Raw genomic sequence first — 16,865 nt, 5'->3', positions numbered from 1 at the left:
CCGGTGTTAATGACTGCACCAGTTGACACGTGTGCTTCACCAGAGCCTGAGTTTGTCATCGTCACTGCGACTTCTACTCTCAAAACAAAGGAAAAAGACCAGAAATGTGCACCGAAGCCCCTGTGGTTACTCAGCTACCTGAGATTGCCACATTACTTAACGTAAGCGGATCCTTTTAGGACTGCACCAACTACAACCCCTCATGGCAAAGAGCTGCCCAGGCACGTGCATGCCAAGCTGTTCGGGATGACACAGGGTATCTGGAACACCGGCACACTACAGGAACAGAATGCCCCCAGGAGAACAGCCGGAGGCCAGGGGAACAATCCTAGGGCATGTGAAATGGCTCTGGATGCCTCGTTTAGGCAACTGACCTCAGTCCCAAATGTTCCCTTCATGTCTTGCATTCTTCAGCCACATGAGCTATCAATAGGAAGGGGTTAGCACTGCAGTTAAAAAGCACTGACATGAAAGTGTTACAATATACAGTGGGTTCGTTTGGGAGTCCATCCTAAATCATTTCTGAAGACTAAAAATGCAATATGCATTTCTTCTGAATACAAGCAGCTACTGAAGCCTCTCACCCAAGATAACTGTCTGTAAGCACAGTGCTCAAGCCCAAAATAAGGTGTGGTGAGGGCAAATGGCAGGACGGATAACACTTCAAGGCTTCACGTAGTTGCGTCCCAAACCCAAGGCATCCTACTGCTGAAGGATGATGGTGCAGCACCAAATCAAGCCTGAAGCCACACAGGTGCAAGGGGCAAAATGACCCCAGCCTGGGCCATGGAGCCCTGAAGCATCATTTCAGGGATAAATCTAGCTGCTCCATCTCAGCACTCACAGTCCTTAAGAGACATCTTATTATCTGGATGCTTTGACAGACGTTTGTTATCTCCTTTAGTGGCTTTTCAGGAAGCAACTGACGTTACACCGAATATATGCCTTTTTCCATGGCTCAGCTCCCTGACATTGATGTTTTCCAGGATTCTGCCTAATGGTAAAAGAATAAAACTTAAGGCATGATGAGAAAATATAATCTAAATGTACAAGCAGTACCTCAGCTTAGACTGATTTCACTTCAATGCCTAGCTGAAATATTGACTAATGAAAGGAATGAGAAATAATTGTTGAAATAAAAGTTGCTGAAACCAATTTTAAGACTGATTCTTTTTGTAATTCACTGTTTTACTCTATGAAACTGGATCAAATTAATGACAAAAAAAAAAAAACAAACAACAGTATTTTCCTTGAATTTGAAGTGATACTGACAATCAAAGTAGAACCCAGCACCAAAAGCATCCGCCGGCTGCTCAGAGCTAAATTTTGATTGGGATAATACTAAAGTGCCTCCGTTTGGGAAATGACTACCTTTAAAGCCACTATTTTTACTTTCAGATTTACTAAATTTCACATCCTTGACTCAGTTCCTCTCTGTATATCCCAACATTAAAAAAGTTGAGAACAGAAACCCCCAAGCCCCCCCACCTGATGATGACTCTCAGCGGGGACTCGCTGCCAAGCAGCTCCTGCAGCTCGCCCAGAGGAGATGTGATCAGCGACAGGAATTGGCCAAAACACTGCACTGTGCAGAGATGTATGTGGATGAAACGTGGGTGAAACTGCCCCTTACCTGTTAGAGATGACCTCTGCCTGTCCACCCAGAAAGCCCCACTGAGCAGAAGGCAGCACACCTCCAGCAACAAATAAAAAAGAGATGGGTTCAAGATAAAAATATGAGAGACCACTCCGGGCCAAATAACTGAAGAGCATGTCATAGATAACAATAGCTGTTTTCTCTCCTTGTCTGTTTGCTTCCCTTCTCCAGCAGGACAGGCTGGTTTTAGCAGCTTACTGATCTTTCTTACCTTTCCAGGGATTCTATCAGAAAAAAAATCTTTTATTTTCAAAACATATTCCTGCCCACTTTGCCACTGCTCAATGCCTCTCCATTAACTGAAAATGAATGGAGAGGTTTTGTCTACCAGTACCCAGGACACTGACATTCTCATGCCAAAGACCTCTCTGTAGCAGACTGAGCTTTCTAGACCCGGGCTGTCCACCAGAGACTGAAAAGTGGCCTTTGCAGATTTACTGAATTAATTCAGTGTACTTTTTTGTGCTCAGGTAACCTTATCTGGCCTGCTGTACGGGCTGCAGCAGAAAGGATGACACCAGGCTTCCTGCAGCTGAGGAGGAGGCAGAGTATATCAACTTCCAGAGTGAACGCTAGGCCTCCAGGGAGAATCTCAAACACTGACTGCCAGTCCAGTGTTGGACGTGACCACAAAGCACATGAAGCAGCAAAATGTTCAGTGGCACTTGTAAAACCACAGAATGGTTTGGGTTGGAAGGGACCTCAAAGCCCACCCAGCTCCACCCCCCTGCCATGGGCAGGGACACCTCCCACCAGCCCAGGCTGCCCAAAGCCCCATCCAGCCTGGCCTTGAGCACCTCCAGGGATGGGGCATCCACAGCTTCTCTGGGCAGCCTGTGCCAGGGCCTCACTACCATCTTTACTAAGAATTTCTTCCTCATGTCTAATCTAAATCTGCCCTCTTTCAGTTTAAAGCCATTCCCCCTTGTCCTATCACCACACCCCCTGACACAGAGTCCCTCCCCAGCTTTCCTGTAGCCTTTAGGCACTGGAAGGCCGCTGTAAGGTCTCCCAGAGCCTTCTCTCCTCCAGGCTGAACAACCCCAGCTCCCTCAGCCTGTCTTTGTAGGAGAGGTGCTCCAGCCTCTGACCATCTTTATGGCCCTTCTCTGGACTAGTATTTCCATGTCCTTCTTGTGCTGCAGGCCCCAGAGCTGAACGCAGTGCTCCAGGTGGGGTCTCCACTGTCACCTCAGAGTTGTGTTGTTTGCTGGGAAAACAGGGGAGAAAGCCTCGGCAGCTCTGCCAGTAACCTCTCAATACATATTCTGAAAATACGAGATTTTCAGAGTGTAAGGAAACCTACCTAGCAGGAAAACCTCAGCAGGGCCACGCTGCTGATGCTGAATGGGTGATAGGGCTCGGCTCAGAAACCTGAGCCTTGACCACAAGTGCCCCCGGAGCAGCTGGGAGCTGCAGGAGATGGCCTCAACCAGCAGAGACCTCCGGCGCTTCGCTCCTAGCTCCAAGACGCCAGAAGGCCTGGAGCAGGCAGCCGGCTGAAAGGGATCTTACAGCTGGGAGGGGAGGCATCGCTAAGGAGGACACAAGTGCATTTGCTGGACTTGTTCATTAAAGAAGGGAGAGAAAAAAAAAAAAGAAAAAAAAGATGCAAATTAAATGGAAATGCCTCATTCTGACAGGAGCTGCGAATAACACAGCAGCACATGGGGAGGCACAGCTGGTGCTCGGGCTCATTGCTACCACCCGGGCTGAATGGCGAGCAGGATTAGGAGCAAACCAGGCTAACACAAAGCAGCACCGGGCAGCTTCTACCCTCCCACCCTCCCTCCCCAGCCCTGCTCTTTCTTGCTAACTGCACAGCTCCCGTCCCGCTGTTAATTCGGTGTACCACGGCAGGCTGCACCGAGCCGTGCGCAAGGTTAGGGGTTGGGCTCGTGCCCATTTTGTTACGGCACAGATTGCTGCCAGTGCTGCGGCGGGAGCCATCTGGGAGGAAGAGCAAATGCTCGGCTACTTAATTGGTGCTTTCAGTAAAATAGAGCACGGCCGGGATTGACAGACCCAGAGAAAATAACAAAAGCGGCCCTCGTGAAGGGAGGGAAGGAGAAAGGAGCCTGCCTACACTCCAGCCTCTGAAAAGATCTGGAAATAAATAGGATTTGTGACAGCCCCCTGCACAGTGCTTAGCCTTTGGTGTTGCTGCTTCTCCAGCCCACTCTGAGAGACACTGCCCGATTTTCCCAACCCAAGCAGGAGCAGGGGGCCTGGCTTCATGGCACGATTCGTGGCACGTTCATGGCATGAACAAGCTCTTGTTCACCCAGCAGGCTGGTAGCACACACTACAGCAGATCGACTATGCACCTCTTTGGATATTGGAGTAACGGGAGACTGATACCTTGACTGGAATTTCTAAAATGGCCTCATTTACTAAAATTACTCCAATGGTATTTCCAGATTCTCTCTTTCAGTTTCCCAATTCACAGATGTCTCCTGATTTCTCCACGGGAATCGCAGCAGGTCTTCGTTCATGAAGGGTGGGCAGGATTGAATACCTCTTCGTATCTGCCCTCCCTACTGCTTCTCTCATCCCCCACCCCCTCAAGTATAGGTGCTCCAGCTGCCTGTTTGGCAGATCGGATTTTAGCTCTCACATTTCCTAAATCCCCCTAATTTGAGAATTTCAGGATCTTCCATGTTGCAGCCTTCCTTCTCTCCTCTGTTAGCTCATCACACCTCCCCAGTTTCCTTGTTGCTCAGGAAAGAAGTTGACCTGGCCTCCTCCTTCAGGTTCCCAACTGTTCTGCAGCTTATTTCAGTCTCCACACACAGATCAGCCAACACCTGATTTTGCAACAGTTTACATAATACATTTTGTGCTCTATTCCTGTTTTTGTAAAAATCTCAGAAGTTATTAAACCAGCTCAAGTTCAGGAATTAGATCCAGAGCAGAACACAGCTGGCAGGGTGTCTGGTATAAAGACTAACTTTTATACCACCTCGGACAATGATTAAGTGCTGAACTGTTACTGGTAATGCCTGCATAAATCTGAAAAGACTCTTCTCACCTCCTGCTCTCCAAACTGTTAATGCTCTGCCACCGTGGATCAATAAAATGTAGCTGGGCCTCCCCACAAGCCAGCATTTTAGAGAAGTGTGGCCGTATCTACCAGTAGGGCAATTAACACCACCTAATATCCATTTTCTTGGCATCTTCCCAATATACAACATGAGCTTTGCAGAAACTTCACCAAAGGGCTGGCTGCATGGACACGAGATCAAAGAAAACAAAGTTACCCCTTTGTTATGCTTGGAAACTGTAGTTCGTCTTCGGCAGATGTGAACTTCAAACCCTTTATCAAAGGTCGTTCATGCATGTTAAGAAACCTGAGAGTGTAACAAACAAGCCCATATTTCATTTGGAGTTCTAAAAGCTACAAGAAATGTTAGGGAAGATACTAAAAACAAAACCAAGAAACCGTGCCATCATTTTTACAGAAATGTTACTTTTAAGCACTTTGACCTGTCTGCACCCACATTTTTATGCAATATAGTTCACAGCCATTCTTATTTCAGCTAAGAAAGCTTGTTCTATTAACCTTAAACCTACACCTTGTTAACTCAATCTAGTCCTAATTGAGAATCCACATAGGTTTTTTTTTTGTATCAGCATAATTAACCTTGTTTAAAAAAATCACACTTTTACTTAAACCTAAGGAAGGACAGTTACAGACAAACCTTCTCAGGGCTCACCTACAATTGCTGAGAAGAGGAATCGCAGAAAAGACTGATCACATCAATCACCCTGAGCTCTTAAGAGCCCAGCACAAAGGGTTTTGACACCCATTTAGGACAAGTCTTTCATTGCTCGATACCATATTGACGTGGTGTTCCAGAGAAAAGGGGGCCAACAGCAAATGGACAATGCCGAGACGTGACTGCAGTGACTCCAACCATACGCCAACTGCTGCTGCTCGCTTATTTTGGGGCATTAGCCTCCTGCACTAGCTGGTGTGCAATCACTTCCAGAGAAGCAATCAGATACAACATCGGTCCCTGAAGGCCATGTTTGGCCTTGGGCTCAGCTACGAGGCCCTGGAAAAAAAGCAACTTTATAAAGAAAAAGGAAGCCAACTCTACTTTCGCTCACCACTAGTGCCCCATTCTCCTTGCAAAGAATGAAAGCAAATGCCACGTTGGAAAATAAATTATTTTATTATGGTCATTTTTTATTATGTTGAATTATGGTAATTTTTTGAAAGTGTTCGAAACTATTTCTTGCAACAGAATTGTCGTATCATGGTTATCTCGTTCACCAATTATTTTAAAGTTTAGTTTCTCACATTGCTAACAACAAGTTTATTTTCATTAAATATCAGTCTGAATATGTCCACCAATAACTTTTGCTATTATTTGACTGTTCATCCTCATTTTCTTCTACTAAATCATTTAATCTGACCAATTCTGTGAGCTTGGATGCTAGAACACAGAGGCACAGCCCAATAACTACTTCCCTTCGCCAGCTACTTCTAGACTGAACTGACACAAAGATGGGACTACGGGCCAGATTTTGGCCAACTTCATAAAAACAAACAAACAAACGAAGACTCAAAGCAATCAATAAGCTCTAGCAGCTGATTCGCAGAGACTAAGCCCTCATTTCTGGAAGGCAGCTTGGCAGCATGCCCCTGAGATACCTCCAGCCCTCTCCTGTCGCTCCATCTGCATTGCTGCTGGAGATGTGAGGCTGCTTCAGCTTCCAGGCACGCTTAGACTTCTGGGCTCCACACAGGTAGGAACAAGGAGAGCAGCTACCTGCTGCTGGGCTGCTGTGGGACTGGGCTTCCAGCTCCTGGAGAGAAGCTGTGAGATCACGGCTTCATGTCGGCAGTCGCAGACTGAGTGGGGAGGTGGTTTCAGGCTCTTCATTTTTTTCTGAAAAAATAATATTCTGAAATAACTGGAAATGTGCAGCTACCGTTAGGCTGCGCCTCGCCCTGCTTCCAGACACACGTTGCTTTGTTCCCCTGGGAAGTGTTTATGTTCGAGGGGACATTATTAAGGATGGCAAGTCCCAACCTGAGCCTTTTCTTCTCATCTTTTTACATAGCTGTGTGTGGCCATATACACAGTCTTTATTTTGTGGAGGAAACAACCGAATGTCACTACAGACACACAAACTGGGCCCAGCCCAGCTAAATGCCAGACACGTAGCTCGGCGAGCTTCTGGGCACTGCAAGAACCCCACATGTTTATACTTACAAGGACAACTCTAGAAAAATGTCTTGTGTAAAGACCTTTGGAAACCCGTTCTTTCTGCGTCTCTCTGCATGGACAGATCGGCAGTGCTTTGTCCTGGGTAGGCTTAATTAATTCATTAATTGAATCTTCTGGTCATTGTAGCTCTTGTATCCTTATGGGCTGGGGCGAAACCCACTAGTCCCACGACAGCACGGCAGCTGTACATCTGTACGGATGATAAGCTGTACACTGTAAAGACGGTGCTATCCGTGTCTTATTTTATGCACTTGAGGATTCCTTCATCCCGGAGCCATCTCCTTGTGCAGTCATTACATTCGTGAAGCCTCAGAACGAAGGCACTGGCAAGTCAGAGATCTTGCAGGGATACGCTCCCGTTCGTAGTGCTGCAGAAACCCTCCTGCTGCTGACAGAAAGGGACACCGCCGTATCCCCCTGTACAATCTGAATGCACGAGGCCTCTCACATTTGGGTGGTTTCCTGGGGGAACTTCCACTCTTGAATAAGACGCTTTCAGCTCAGCTCTTGCTGCTTTTTTATCTGTCTGCTCATTTCCACCGTTCGGGGCTTTTTTCCATCCATCTGCGCAGGCAGCCTGATTATCACCCTCTCCGCTCTGCACATAATAATAACAGCTTATCTGGAGTTATCGCTGTGGACCACGCAAGCAGAGAATAACCAGGCTGATAAATGCTGCCGAGCTGCAGGAACACTCTCCCCGGCTTACTTAACCCTCTCGCAGACCTCCACCTCCGCTCACTGCCTGTAAAATTTCCAGGGCTTCTTAGCTGAAGTGCTTGGTTTCGTTTCCTTCTGGACCACAAGGAACAGCATGGGATCTTCACACATGACTCGACACGTCTCTTTGCCCAATAATTCTGTATTTCTGATGTATTCTCTTCGATAATCTAAATCAAAGCTTGAATGTATTTTAGCATCCAACTGCTGATTTGGGTGACTCTTTATGACACCTGTGCAAATAGAGCAGCACAGCTTACTGCTGCTGAGACAGCCTTGGGTACCTTGCTACTGCCAGTACTGAAGGCAATTAAATATTTCTTTCTGTCATGTTTCAGTAGTACTAATTATAACACCTTTTTGTTTGTTTGTTTTTACATTCGTGACCAGCAGCTTTTTCCTCGTGCTCAGCTTGCTGAGAATCAGTGTGACTCATGGTAAGTACTGGCAAGCCAGGGATTTCTGCAGTTCGGGTTCTGCTTGGGATGCTGTCTCCTTGCAGCAGTTTTCCCTGTTCTTGCAGCAGAGATAGGTTCAGCTGCCATTTCCCGTGCTCCACGGAGCTGTAATACCTGCTCTTCTCCTTGTAATTCTCCTTCTAGTGGTGTCCTCATCATATGATCCCTTGCTACCCTTCAAAAATGCAGAGAACATGTAAAGTGAAGAATATGCGATCCCCTTTTTCTACTGCCATCTGTAACTGAGTACATTTTCCTTTTGCTGCACTTGCATAAAACCATACCCTCTTAGAAGTCCTCGATGCACCACAGGACAGGTACTTCCACGTTCAGATGAGTACAGAGGGAAATCCACACTCGCAGCAGCTTTCCAAGACTCAGTCCTAGCAACAAAATCTAAGCCAGCATTTGCTGGCATGATGACATGCATGAAATCGTATTCTCATCGTAAATGTAAAATCACTGGGCTAATGAGTGGCATGTTAAATGTAAGAGCAGAAGCAAAGGGAGATGGACAATCTTTCCACTGGCATCTTCAAAACCTTCTCAGGGCATCTTAAGCTACAGACCTTTTAAGCACAAATCACGTTCTTCCAGAGCTCATTCCTACCACTCTCTTATCCTTCTTCCCTGTTCCGTCAATCCTTTATAAAAGCTGTTTAAGGGTTATACAAACGGGAAAAGCCCCCACTGTAACTACGTAATTCCTCTGAAAAGCTCACCAGCTTTGTACAGCTTCATTCTTGGCTCCTGCTTTAGGCTGAGCCACTGTCTGGCACACCTTGAGGGTCACCTCAGCATCCTTCATTTCAGTGCACTGAGGAAAGATCTTCCCAGCCACTGGATTTCTTGAAGGAGGTCATATATATCTGAATTTAATTTTGTACCACTGCCTTCGAGTCCCACAAGAATTTCCCTTCTAATTCCCATGTACTGATCAAAACACTTGATATACCTCAAGATGTTGATTCAAGATGAATCCACAAGGAGTCTCAGGACTCCCAAAATACTTTCCACATAATGCTGGGAAGCAATGGCACATTTCTTAGTCTAGATATAACGTGGGTCCACTCACATTCCTGGTTTCTAAGCATCATAATTTCATCTCTTAGCATAAGCTTCCTCTTGGCCTGAAACAGCAAAGCCAGCCAATTTTCCACTGAGCTACACTGGTAGCAAGTGTTTTTCTCTAGTTTTACAGCTTAATTCCCTGTTACAGAGGCTCAGTGCCCTGTCCTTTGCAATAAGGAACATAAAGGCATTTCTAAGGTTCTTTCAGCTCTTGTTACAGATAGCGACCTTCAGATGAAAGGTTCTAACCGGAGGCGTTGCATTGGTGTTTCACCGAAGAAGAAAGATACCTGCTCATCCCGAAACCTGCAATACTCTGTCTCCCTGAATCTCCAGTGCTCTCTTCATAGCACTTCCTAGACCTTTTCCTGGTGCTTCAGTGATGAGTAGGCTCTTCCAGCTAAGATGACAATAAAGGGCTTAATTGTTCTCCAAGTCATTTTTTTAGCTGGGCATTGACACTAATTACCCCCCAAATACATAAAACTCCAGTGTTTCTACACCAGCTCAAATTACAGGCCATGTACTGTACTTCCCATCTGGGTCATGTGGCCCAAAGGGACTCCAATAACCTTTTCAACTGACCTTGGGCTGAAAGATTTATGCCCATTTCTGGTTCTGTGAATCAAACTGGTCAAAGCTGAAGCTTGTTTTGATCTCCCATCATTTTGCAAACAAGCAGATGGACTGAGCTGGTATCTGTCTTTGGATGTAGACTGGAAGTCAGTCCTGCTTTGAAGGAGGTGCTGGTCCCTTCAACATAAATTCTTCTGTGATTTTTGTCTTTAATTTGAAAAATCTTTTGTCACCTTTAACCATCAAGGGCCTCTCTACTAATTATAGCTTATGATTTTAGTTATGGCAAGGACTGACTGTAATTAAACAATCTGGGGAAAAAAGTGGGGGGGAGGGCGTACCCCATTCACTGCCTGAACCTTCAGATTTCTTCCCTGTTGCAGAAACTCACGTGTTAACTGCACTGGAGATTAGACTTGTGTTCAGTAACTTTCCATCAGACCCGTGCAACCTCCAAACCAACAGGACAGGAAAGGGGACTGAGGGCTTCAGGAGCCAGATGGTCTGAGACTGTCAGGTACACGAGTCAAATCCAGCCTGCAAGATGTCTCCATTCGCCCCAGCACTTTTCTTGGGAAGGAAGAAAGGGCAATGCACACCTAAACTTTCCAAACAGCTGCATGCTTGAGGACAGCTCTGCGCAGTGAATTCAAGCTGCCATTAGCTCCCTTGCAGGTCGGGATGATGAGAGGAGGCAAGCACGGTGGCCCAGGACAGCAGCACCCACATCCACCATCCCATGCAGCTGTGGAGCTGGGTCCTGGGCATCCCACCCTCTAATGAACGGAGGACATCACCTTTGGTCCAGCACTTGGCCATTCACTTCACAGAGATTGTCTCTTTTGAGCTAGTGGAAATTGCTCTTAATATCCAGCACTGCGGTCTCTCAGTTCTCAGTGTTGATGGCTGCTCTTATGCCGGGTTTCATAGGACTGCTCTCCTGATGCTGTAAAATCACTTATCTGCGACCGTTCCCTGTTAATGCGTTCTGGCTGGGAGTTTGGAAAAAGAATAAAAAAAGCCCAGGGACAAAAGCACTTTGTGAAAATACAGACTACAAGATAGTGCAAGCGGGCAGGGTTTCCATTTCCCTACACAGATCACAGAATCACAGCACGGCTGAGGTTGGCAGGGACCTCTGGAGGTCACCCAGTCCAACCCTGCTCAGGCAGGGACACCCAGAGCTGGCTACCCAGGCCCACGTCTGTGTGGCATTTGAAGATCTCCAAGGAGGAGACTCCACGACCTCTCTGGGCAGCCTGTGCCAGTGCTCAGTCACCCAGACACAGCACAGAGGTGCTGCCTGGTGCTCAGGAGGAACCTCCTGTGTGCCACTTTGTGCCCACTGCCTCTTGTCCTGGCTCCATCCTCTCTGTACCCTCCCCCGAGGTATTTATAGACACTGACGAGATCCCCCTGAGCCTTCTCCTCCCCAGGCTGACCGGCCCCAGCTTTCTGAGCCTCCCACCCCAAGAGAGGTGCTTCCACCCCCTGACCACCCTGATGGCTGTCCCATGGTCTCTTTCCAGCCCGTTCACTGCAGCCCCCAGCCTCCGTGCAGCGCTAGGTTAAGATACTACAGCAGGAATAAGCCCAGCAGTAGGAAATCACCTCAGTGTCTCACAGCACACTCGCAGCCCGCCAGCAGCGCTGGGGCGTGTAATTCCCTCCCTGCTGCGTCACTCTGCCTGCGCTACCTGAAGCACACGCGGCAGGTATGAAACCAGCAATTTTAGCACCTCTTCGCCAGCTCTGCGGGCTCCAAACGCACCCTGCCAAGCTCCTTGGCAGCACAGGGAGAGATTTTGCAGAGCCACATTGCCCCAACCTCCCCTGGGACTGCCAAGCCCCTCCAGATGTGCTGCTTCTCCCGTGTCGCTTTAATTTGTGCTGTGGTGTCTCTCCTGTAGGCCTAAAGGTGGGAGTCAGAGCAGGGAGGTGTGCTGGCCCTGGCAATGTCACCCTCTTCTCCCTGGCCTCCTTCTCTCAGGGCCCAGCTCCTCCCAGCCCAAGGCCCCGCTGCGTTGTTCGTGCTCCCCGGGCTTGGTGAGGCGCTGACACAGTGCCACGACATTTCATGTTCAAAGAGATCTCACTCTCAACTCCATTTTTCATCAAAGTTTTCCCTTCTACGGACTCTGAAACGACCTGAGCAAGCGGATCCACCTGTCAGCTCAGTGGGAAAGGTGACACGGGGCGGCCAGCTCAGCCCCTGCCACGTGCACCTCACAGCCCGGCACCTCACGGGGTGGGGACGGATGGGAACAGAGGCACCGAGGATGAATGACCTCCACCCCACAGGCCTCCCATGGGGCTTATCGAAAGGGTACGCGATCGATGGAAAAGACTGAGCGTGACCACACGGGAGCTGCCACACCAGGGCCCGGCTCCCTGCACGGACATTTTCCTTCACTCCTCCCCAGCTCGCAGCGTGCCGCGGGGTTAGCATCTGCTCGTACATCGCGTCCCGGCCCCGTCACGTCGGCGCTGCCCCATGTTTGTCTTTCCCAGCAGCCCGGAGGAGATAAGCACACGGCTGTGTCTCTGCGCGGCCCTGCGCTATCTCCCGCTGCCCTCCTCGCTGCCGTTAGAAGGAAAAAGCAAAAACAGAGCTGCTGGGGTGGGGGGGGGGGGTGTTTGGCCTTTGAAGTATTTGTGTTAATGAGTGACAGGAGGAAGGATCTAACCCAGGATCTGCTCCACGCTGAAGCCGAAGGATGAAGCGATGGTTTTTCTCGCTTGCTGTTTGGTTTTGGTTTTTAATCAGAGAAAAGAGTAAGAAAATGTGAACGCCTCAGCCCCTAAATGCCAAGGGTAACCAGCAGGATGAAGGAGCTGCAATCTGCTCATTTTGTGCTTTTTGGGCAGCTGCAGCAATGGCTTCTGTAGTTGTTTCAAGGACCCGACGAGGCTGACTTTTATTAATTTACTTCAGCATTATGCAGGTCTGCCCAGTGGACCCAGCAGGGCACTGGCAGGACAGAAATATTATTAACCCTCAGATGGCCGCACCTGCCACCCCACAGCTCAGCAGCACGAAGGCAGGAGCAGAGGGGAGGCCAAAAAGCCCTCATTTTGACTCTGTTCTGCCCAAATTAGTTCCCATTCAATTCTCTTGCCCTAAAAGCAAACCCTCTGGTTCCTGGTGCAGCAGAGGCACTGGGCGTGCAGCCTGCCCCAGCCAGAGCACCCACTGGTGCTGCTTTTAAGTCCTTTTGAGGGTGAATAAACACTGCTGGACCCTCCTGGGGGGCTGTAGGGGCTGTTACATCCCCTGTTACCTCGGTTTTCTAAATTCGCTTAGGTGGGAGCCATGGGAACAGAAGCAGCCCCTGCTGCTGTCGGTACCGACCAGGCAGCGCGCTGCGGCCGCCCCTCCGAGCTCGGCACGCCATTTATCAGGGCACTTGGTACTGCGGGAGGGGAGCCGGGAAATGAACACCGACCGCTTTCAGCTTCCCAGTGCCCGCAGGAGGCAGGTGCAGGGCTGATTTTATCTCACAGTGTGCTAACAAGCACTCTGCACGGGCACACACCCAGACACACACGCAGGCTGCTCATAAATTTGGCGGCGGCACCAGCTGCAAACGCCACACCGGGCATTTCTGCTCCTATTCTGCCGACCGAGGGCTTCAGAGGGGTTGGCAGCAACGCGTTGAGAGACGATTCTCAGAACAAAAGCAACCCCGGAGTGAATTTTGCTTCCAGTCTGCCTGACCTTGGCCGGGCTTTGTGCGGGAGGAGGTGGGGAGCTGCCACCCGGCACAGGGAGCGGTCAGCCCTCGGGGAGCAGGCTGTGACAGGCGGCAGGAGGTGATCCCGAGGTGTCCCCGGGCTCCCAGCGCTGCTCAGCAGCAGCCGAGCTGCAGAGCGGGTCCCAGCCCCACGGCGCGGGGCCGTGCCAGCTCCCTGCCCGCTGTACCGCTGGGAGCAAGCCGCTGCTTCGCATTCGGCTCAGAAATGCCTGCAGCACGCAGTGTTATGTCTGCAAAAAGCACCGTGGAAGGCAAACATTCGGCGTTTTCCAGGCGGCAGATAATCACTGGATAAGGCAGGTCGCCCCACACAGCCGCACTGAAAACATAATTTATCCAAAAACCCTGTCTTCATCCTCGAGCAGCTTAGCCAGGAGCTAATTGCTGTTCCTGTTGAAGCAAACCCTGCCTGCTTCCCATGGCATGTGCCTACATCGCTTCTACACAGCAGCCTCAGCTACAGTTCTCCCGCACAAAGACCAGGAAGAAACCAATAAACAGTGCTGCTATTTCGGATTTGTCACATTTAGAAACTGAGGAATACTCCCAATATTTAGAATCCGACTTAACTCATTTAATTCTCCAGCCACGGGAAGGATCCCAGGAGAGCCTCCCTTCTCCCAGAAGCAAAACCGAAGCGATTGAGATTGTTTTTCCCTTCAGATTAAACCATCCTTCCTCGGCTCTAGCCCATCTAACGCTGCAGCAATCTCATCCCCTCAGCATCTCATCTGAGCACTGCATTCATCTGTGCGGCTGCGACTACGGAGCATCGACAGATGTGATCTTATCAATACCATGTCCGAATAAAACTGCCTTTATCCCCACATCCTTTGGCAGCCCGAACCCAACGATGCCAGCAGGGAGGACACAGCCGCAGCAAAAAGGGAGATGCCTCCCTCCAGCACCTCTCGCCCCTTGGTAAACAGGCTGGCACCGCAGCTCTCGGCACGGGGAACGCAAGCGCCAGGATACAACAATGAGATCGCCAGCTCTGCTGAAAGAGAAAAAGGATGCGAGCGGGATGCATTTACTTACGTGAAGATTCAGTGCCAAACATGGCTGGCCCCCGATGCTGCTATTTTAAAAAGGAGAGAATAAAAAAGAGAGGAAGACGGAGGGAGTGTACGAGAGCAGGGATGAGACTGCTACACAGCAGGGGTCATGAAGCCAGACAATGCAGTCCAAGCTATCCAAGCTGCCAGGCTCTCCTCTCCTCTCTTCTCTTCTCCCCTCGTCTGCTCCACGCTGCAGACAGCTTTTCCTTGCCACCAAAGGTCCTTCTTCGGGCAGCCACAGGCAGGAGCTTCTGTTTTAAATCCAAGAGATAAGGGAAGGCCGGCGTCCCTCCCGTGATAGCGGGAGGCAGAAATAGGTAGCAGCCACCAGATACTGCAATCCCCAGCCCCTGCTCTCAGTAAGACAATAGCATAGCTCATGCATACACTGGATGACGTCAGGACACTGCAAAGACTGACTGCTGCTAACCAGAGGCTCGCAGGGGGCTCGGATGGAGCACGGCGATTCAAATGGGAATGCCTTTGTCACCAAATGCAGAAGACAAAGAAGCCGACGTATATTTCCCTCCCTGATGATAAGCCCCCCCGCCCCGTGCTTTTAATGCCAGCACGGAAATATCTGCCGTGAATTCGCCCTTCTCTACTCGGCTGCACAAGATGCGAAGTGTTTCTTTGCAAACGCATCATGCAGAATAAATTTCCAGGACAAATGTCCTAGTAAATGCCATTTATGGCATATGCAATAAAGAATAATCACGAGTTTCCACCACTAACTCTCTTCATTATTCTTCCCTCAAAGGAAAATTAAATTCCTGGGCCGATCTACACTTCAAACATATTTTTCACGTGGCGCTGGCCAACTGTCTAATTTACTTAAATCTATTGTCAAAATACACTGTGGCAACGCTCTAACCATAATAAGTCACACATTTAAATAAAAAGAAAAATCCCAAACCACATTGATCCCAGCGATAAAAAAAGCATCCTAGCAACCAAAGAAATATTTTATTTTTCATTCTTTTAAACCATCTAGATTTAGCATTTCTTAGCCTCTGTAAGTGCATTTTTGAGTGCATTGGGCATATCTTTCCTGACACTCAGTAATTTGAAAATGTTCAAATGTAGAAACAAAGACCTAAGCTGACTCCTTCCAGTCCTACTGCAGACAAAAGGCATTTCCATGCCTTGTACTGGCAAGAGCAGTGAAGCAGTAAGCTGACGTTTGGAAGCCTGCAGACATTGGGGGTCATCTGTAAGAAAGGCACTCCGGAGGGGGTAAAAATTAGAAGGTTTCTAATAAATCTCCCTGAGCAAGTATCTGCAGCTACTAACATGGCAAGCGCCGGTAAGCGCTGCTAGCGGCCAAGAAGAAAGGGAACACGCACAAATCCATTAAGCAAAGCACTTAAAGGAAAGCAACCCCCCCATTTCTGATCTTCTGCAGATTAACTGTTACCAAACACTCCCACTGCTCTGCCTGCCGGGGGGGTGTGCATTTTGTGAAATGCGCCGTGTCACTGTGGCCGCCAGGGTGGGAAATCGGGTAATGTCTGATGCTTGTAGCACCTTACACCTGAGCATCTCAACAGCTTAAATCATTGGGGGGCCTGCCAGCCATTGACTGGGGACACTGCTGCCCTAAGAGGAGACTGGAAAGCAAGGTATGAGTTGGAGTTGCAGCTGCCCACTGCCACACCAAGTCCTCTGCTCCTGGGGACAGGGGGAGCAGCCCCAAGCTCACACAACCCCAAGCTCACACAACCCTAAACTCATGCAACCCCAACCTCACACAACGTGTGTGCCCAACGATGCCAATATGGACCCTCTACAACACAGGGCTGTACTGAGCCCCATCTCCTTGTCCTCATACAGAGGGCTGGGGGCACCTCCAAGGCACACCGAGCTCCTCTGGTGGCCGCCTCCGTTGGCACAAAATGCTCCTCAGCAGCTTCACGGCTCTCCACCCAGTTTGTCAAACAGACTCTTTGTATCCAGCACACACCCTGAGAACACTTAGTCCCACCAGGCTCTTGGGAGCGTTTTGCTGTGTTTCATCCCTGGAACAGGGCCATGGGAGAGGCCATACCCTGGAGTGAGACATCTCACAACACGCTCCGCAACAGGCAGCTTCTGATCTCTCCGCTGACAGACGGGACACTGGAGCAGGCTGACTCAGACAACCCTGAGGCAGTGACAAACCAGGTGTCCTCCATCTGTTCTTCAGCACCTGAAGTAATGACCTGCCTGTTCAGTCCCAAGTAAGACTTCCACGCATGTGCATGGGTGCTCAGCACCATGAAGACCTGTCCAAACTACTTCTGGCCACAGAGCTGTAAGGGCTGTGGCACAGATCCTCAGACGAGGCCCAC

General features: G+C 49.3%; 1 protein-coding gene across 3 annotated transcripts in view; it reads right to left on the bottom strand.

Annotated features, from left to right (window-relative positions):
• The window catches only part of ST7 (suppression of tumorigenicity 7), a 139,857-nt gene that overhangs the window by 87,579 nt on the left and 35,413 nt on the right, over nt 1–16,865 (bottom strand). Inside the window, exon 1 of one of the 3 annotated variants that reach the window (XM_082771659.1) lies at nt 14,516–14,786. The exons of 1 other annotated variant lie outside the window; for it this stretch is intronic. In XM_082771659.1, the coding sequence (XP_082627785.1) occupies nt 14,516–14,537 (22 nt within the window). In that variant the 5' untranslated portion in view covers nt 14,538–14,786. Of the gene's footprint in view, nt 1–14,515; nt 14,787–16,865 lie in introns of those variants that run through there. One more of the 3 variants, XM_082771661.1, reaches the window with a different exon arrangement.

The sequence above is a fragment of the Aythya marila genome (genome assembly GCF_965140915.1).
Source record: "Aythya marila genome assembly, chromosome: 1".
In the NCBI taxonomy this organism is placed as follows: domain Eukaryota; kingdom Metazoa; phylum Chordata; class Aves; order Anseriformes; family Anatidae; genus Aythya; species Aythya marila.
This window is presented reverse-complemented; position numbering and strand designations above follow the sequence as displayed.